At 38.9% G+C, this 5,983-nt stretch overlaps 1 protein-coding gene across 1 annotated transcript in view; it reads right to left on the bottom strand.

The window, feature by feature from the left end:
* Positions 1–1,327: 1,327 nt before the first annotated feature.
* egfra (epidermal growth factor receptor a (erythroblastic leukemia viral (v-erb-b) oncogene homolog, avian)) overlaps positions 1,328–5,983 on the bottom strand; it is a 44,178-nt gene continuing 39,522 nt past the window's right edge. The window contains exons 26-28 of the mRNA XM_014029209.1: positions 4,051–4,098; positions 3,846–3,939; positions 1,328–2,990 (exon numbers count right to left, since the gene is read on the bottom strand). Coding sequence (XP_013884663.1) covers positions 2,647–2,990; positions 3,846–3,939; positions 4,051–4,098 — 486 coding nt within the window. The 3' untranslated portion in view covers positions 1,328–2,646. The remainder of the gene's footprint in view (positions 2,991–3,845; positions 3,940–4,050; positions 4,099–5,983) is intronic.

The following is a 5,983-nucleotide window of genomic DNA, read 5'->3' as shown; positions in this document are numbered from 1 at the left end:
TAATAAAGCTTAACCATAATGCAAAGTTTAGTTAGGTAAAATATTTAAACATAAAAACCTATAATCAATTACTGTACTTTCAACAGTTAAAGTTCAAGCTGTGATTTACATCAAAGCACAATAAAACATTGTAATAACATTCTTTTTGTGTGTTCTTTTTTTACATTGATAAAATCATGCATAAAAAGAAGATAATTCTGTTTATTATCTGATTAATAAGAAGAAAATGTCTCTTTACTGCAAGAAAACCTGTTATGGCTCTAACTTGAGTTCTGTCTCTTTAAAGGAGGTCTTCTGAGACCAAGGTCAAAGACAGGTGGAACTGTTTATTCCACCTCGAGGTGACCACTGCAGCCATGATTAGTTCCTCTGCCGTCCTTCAGTCCAGCCCCTGGCAGGATTTGTTGATATCAACCACCTCCTCAATCTGCAGGTGGTCTGAGACATTCACCCATCAGTTCATCTGTGGTGGGGCTTCTAATGTACTCCAGGATCTTAATTGTTTCTTTCTAAATGCTCACTAGTCCACTTCCTCCGGTGAGGTGGGTCATTATTGACGCTTACTTGTTTATGGCAAACATGACGTTTTCCACCTGGARGTGCTGACTGATGACTTTAGAAGCGATATCTCTGGCCTCTTTTTTCGATGATCCGGGCTCAGATCTTGGTTTAAGGCTTTGCAGAGCAGTAGTGGGCGTAGAGCATCAACAACTGCTAAACTGTGCGGTAAGTTTTTATTGTCTTCCACGTTCTCTTTGTACACTGTTTGAAACACTCAGCTCTCCCTGTTGATGCACAYGGATGGTTCCAAGCTCAGGCCCTCTGTTCCCAGGATTTGTGCTTTTTGGGACAGAAATCTCCGAGGTGGTTCCCAGGATCTGTTCGAGCCACTCATCCAGTTTAGACGGACCACAGAACCGAATGCTGCAATGACCACTGGCACCACTGAGGTCTTGACCCTCCACAATGCCTCTTTTCTGTGTTCTAACCCTTGGCATTTCTCAAGTTCCTCCTTCAAATCTTGTTCTAGTATAGCTTCTCCTGTGAGTATTCATTTCAGATCAGCACAGATTAATATAACATACAGTGCCAGTTTTTCATTTTCTTAAATAGTTGTTTCTAATTTCAGCACTTTATTGCTTTTGTTCTGGTTTCCCAACACTGGTTGGGCAGCGTATATGTACGTAAAAATGCAGCCGATTATCAGCCGCTGAAGGATGTTTTATGATTTATTCCTCGTCCAAACCAGATAAGTGAATCATTCTATCGTCCTTCCTCTATGTCATCTTATCTTTTGCAAAGCTGTAGAAAAGAACAAACAACTTTACACAGATAAAAAATATTTATTTATGTACTTTTTTTGAATGATATGATGACAATCAGAAATAAGTGCATATTCACATATAATATGAAAAAAACTGTGTATGGAGTATAAATTACAGGTGACTATTTTGGGGATATATTTCAAGATAATCACGACTTTCTGTACACGTACCTGTGTAAAAATCAGGAAAAGCCAAGCTGCTACGATAGTTTATTCCTTTAAAACTAGGAATAATATTGGCAGAGCTCATGCTCTTGCGAGACTGAATAATTTTAAAGCTATAGGAGCAGATTCCTACACATTATATATGGCGTCAACACCACGAGAAACAACAATCTAGGGAAAAAAAAAACTAATTCCTGACACAGTCATTCATAAAAACACAACACATGAAAATGCTACGACTAAAAAAAGTAATAAATGTACACACAGGTCCTCAGTCGGTTCACGCAGCACTTTTCAAACACAAAGCGGACAGGAAAAAAAATTAAGCTGAGAACAGAACTAGAAAAGTCATTTAGTATCTGTGTGTTAGAAAGAGATAAGATGGTAAAACAGTCAAGGTTGTTGGAGATTTAGGTCATCGGTTTGGAAAAATCAAAAGCTTCTTGTGTAATCGTGCTCGTATATCACATTGATAACTTTTCAGGTCTGAGAAAAAAAAAAAAAAAACTCATGTTACAAAGTGCCGCAGGAGTGTGAGCCACAGTCACATCTGCTATATTTGCCGTCACATTCTCGACATAGTTGGCCGTGACTCAAAAAGCACGGAGAAGGAACTTCACAGTCCCAAGCTGCTACACTTTAACACTCACGCAAACCTGTTTTCAGAACATAGTTAAATGACACAAGTCCTCACCGACTCCGCGTTCTGCTTCGTGTCGACGTTTCAACGTGCTGACCAACCCTTCAAGGAGGAGCGTCTTCAAACAGGCTGCTTACGCTAAAACTCCTTTTCTTGTAAGGAACATTTTGATCGTAGAAATGTGTCTACAAGAGAGTTGTGCTCTCTTACACCAGTGGAGGAGTCAAAATCATCATATATTGGGTCTTGGAAAGTATTTTGTGCGTATTTAAACAACTTTCTGGCGAGGGTAACGTTTTGTGTCTGGTCCGTCAGCTCTGGAATCAAACGAGGCACATGAGCCTTTGTCCTGCTTTCATTAGGAAAATAAAGTCTTTTTTTTAGTTTCGTGGAGAGTAAAATCTCTTCAGAACACAGCATAAGTGATGATAGCACTTATTAACGCATGTCCGGCCGTGGAAAGTCTCTTTCTCAGTGGAAAAGAAAACAGTCTCTTTCATCTTGTCCCACAAAGTCCTCAGTCCGGGCCCAGGTACTCTGCGTTCTCTGCAGCAGGTATGTGTCCATTTGTGTGGGTCTTAAATGTGGGGGTGAAGTCCTGCTGGTAATCTGGGTTGTCTATGCTGGTCTGGGGCTGGTAGGGCTGGGTGCCGTGAACCGTGCCGTTGGAGGCGAGGGGGAACGAGGCGGGGTGCGGGAGCCTGTTCAGGTATTCGGGCTCCTTGGCCTCATTCTTAAAGCAGTTCAGGTACTCGTTCTCCGTGTCGTCGGACGAGATGGTGGGAAGGAGAGCGCGAGGCAAACACGACTGCTGGTAGTTAGGATTCACCACATCTGAGACCCCGTTCTGGTTGATGTAGTCTGTGGAACAAAGAAAAAAAAGAAAAAAAAGAAAGAAAAAAAACGTGTTAGAAAAACAGTACAAAACAAATGATCACTCAAGTAACAGAGGTTAGCATCTATAATTTCGTTTAGCTGAGTAATAAAGTAGCAGTGTTGTATAAAGTACCACAAAGTGATACTTTTTACTAATTACTTTGGTAAAGGTTACAGTCTCCTTTAAGAATAATACTTGAGTAAAAATCTTAAAGTATCTGATATTTTTTAAGTATAATTTATCTGACATAACATATACTTAAGGATTAAAAGTAAGTAAGTAAAGTTTATTTATATAGTACCTTTCATAGACATAAAATCACAAAGCACTTCACATGAAATATAATAAAAACAAGAAAGTAAAATAGTGAAATTAAAACATCACCACAGCATTACAATTCATACAAGAATACAAGTAGTAAAAAAAAGTAATATCTGAAAAAAACTACAAGTATTGGGTAAATATGAGCAGTTTGATTTTCCTTAATRAGATTTATTAGGAGGTGACCTCCCAAAAAATAACATTTTTCTAAAGGCTGGAATGATTATAAATCATTTAAAAATATTAAATGTTAAAATATTTAGGATGCACTAGTCTAAAGGCCCACGTTTATTGTTTACAGCAGGCATGATTTATAGAATAAAATGTAAAGAAAGAGAAAAGTTTATAAAATATAAAACATCAAGTTTCTTTGTGCCAGCAGAGTAAAAGAAAATGTAAATGTTTTTCACAAACAACACCGTTTCCGTCCACTAGATGTCTCCTCGTCTCTCTGGGTGATCTCAGACTGGCTCAAAGGTTTGCGGCACAGAGACGGGTTAAAGCTGAAGTGTACTTGCCTGGAGCGGCCTGGAAGGCCTCGTCTAACAGTTTATCTGTGGGGTCAGGAATGTATCGGAGAACAATGCTTCCGTCTCTGCTCGGGACGCCGTTCTGAAAGAAAAGACAGGGAGTTTCAGTGTTGCGGCATAAAAATATTACGAACAGCTCAATACAAAAAGAATAGTCTTTTGTTAGTGTTTTTAACAGATTAGTTTGTCTCACCAGTAAGCCATTTCTCTTGTGGCAGGTCCCAATGCTGCTGTTCAGACTCTGAAACACAGAAAACTTCTGGTTAACTTTATGACATGTTTCTTTTTGGCGTGTGCAGATATGATTTGTTTTGAAACCTGTCATGGTATTTCTTTAAAAATGGTAATAATGATTCTTATCAAACCACTGCCAAAGGGTGAAGGTGGATGATCATGTTTTTGCACATGTGTGTGTATTTGTTTGGCATCAAAGTATTATAATTTTTTTTTTTAAACTTGCRGGAAATAATTTTTAAAAGTACAGCTGCATCTGATTAACTTTTGGAGCAAGGCAGGCTCAAACTGGCTGCCAAAGCCAACAGAATAGGTATTAAGCTCAAATTTGATGTGGTAGCAGCTGAAGAGTGATTCACAACTCATACATGCAATATTTTCAAGACTCGACTAAAAAGGCTACATTTTCATTATTTCTCAACATAAGATGTTCTTAACCTAAAACCTTAAGGAAGGCTAGGCTTTTAATTTTATCATAGATGTTTTTTGGAACATTATGAAAAAAAGAGTATTCTTCTTCTCCACACTGACAGTGATCAAATCAAATGCCCACAAAGCAGATTCAGACTTAGTCAGACTATCTGCCAGGTTTTATTGTTCCTGTCAGCACTTAACTCCGAGAGCTGTAAACCATAAAACGTGAGCAAATACTGACAACAGAGTGACAGCTGTGGAAATTCAATTACTTTCAACAAGAAAAGGAAATTGACCACGCTGAAGCAGCATCCATCTGTGAAAGAGGCTTATTGTAAAAACAGGCATGTTCTGAACTCCTCCTGATTGTCTGTAAAGGTAATCAGACCTGAAAACAGCCCGTATAGGTTAACCAGATTGTCAGAGATGAACAGTGGTTGGAGGTAGAAGAGCCAAACCTACGCATGGCCTTCACCCAACCTGAAACAGAAGTTTTTTTTCCTCTCCCACTAGATTGGCATCAGACAAAAGGGCCAACTGGAAGGAAACGTGGGAGAGAAAGAGGTCGCTGGCTGAGGGTGATGAGGATAAGACGGGTTCAGTCCAGGACAGGTAACAGTGGACACTTTAAAAATGATCCACATTGTATGATTATTGATTTAAAAGCTGATGTTCTCTTCATGCAGATTTAATAGTTAACGATGGTGTTTATTTCCTTTCTGACTCACTGCTTCAAATGTGCTGAAATTCCTTTTAACCAAGTAGCAGTTGAAATGCAAAATACAATTTACAAATCTTGCTTGCATGTGGACAAAGTGTGCACAGCTGGACCATGTATTGCATTTACTTCCTTTACCTTTTACGTTTAAAGCAGCTTCTCAAGGATTACACACCGTTTCCTCTTTTGGAGTTTAGATACGTCATGGTTTTTAGTTCACCAGTGAACTGAAGTGACTTTTCAAAGGATGGCACAGTTTGCTTTTACACAAAATTGACTCTTTTGAGTTAAGTTATAAACCTACCCAGTGTTACTTTGACTCATTCATGCATGTTTGAGGAATCCTTGAATCTCCCGTGGTAGCCATGAGGAGCTGCCTAAACACTTGCTGGTACGAAGCACCGCCTATTTACACAAAGTTCCTCCCTGGAGCTCAGTCTACAGCCGCACAGAGCACCCCTCCCCCCGGAGCATTGTTGTGTGTGAAGATGTGCTGAAGTRTTGGAAACAGTAGGAAGTTCTTTGAGAGACAGATGCCAATTTCAAGACTTTAAAGGGGCMATATTATGTGTTTCTCAGGCATACTTTTAAATATTATACCATAATAAAGTATCTATGTCACCTTTAGCTGTTATTAAAATGCTGTTTTTATGTTTAAATAGAAAATAAACTTATATTCTCATCACTTCCTCTTCTAAATGCCTTTAAATTGGCCTATGTCTCTTTAAGAACCTCCTTCTGCTTCTGTTTCGCCCATTTC

Source organism: Austrofundulus limnaeus, unplaced genomic scaffold (assembly GCF_001266775.1).
Source record: "Austrofundulus limnaeus strain Quisiro unplaced genomic scaffold, Austrofundulus_limnaeus-1.0 Scaffold6, whole genome shotgun sequence".
In the NCBI taxonomy this organism is placed as follows: domain Eukaryota; kingdom Metazoa; phylum Chordata; class Actinopteri; order Cyprinodontiformes; family Rivulidae; genus Austrofundulus; species Austrofundulus limnaeus.
Note: the sequence above shows the minus strand (reverse complement) of the source record. Positions and strands in the feature narration are given on the sequence as shown.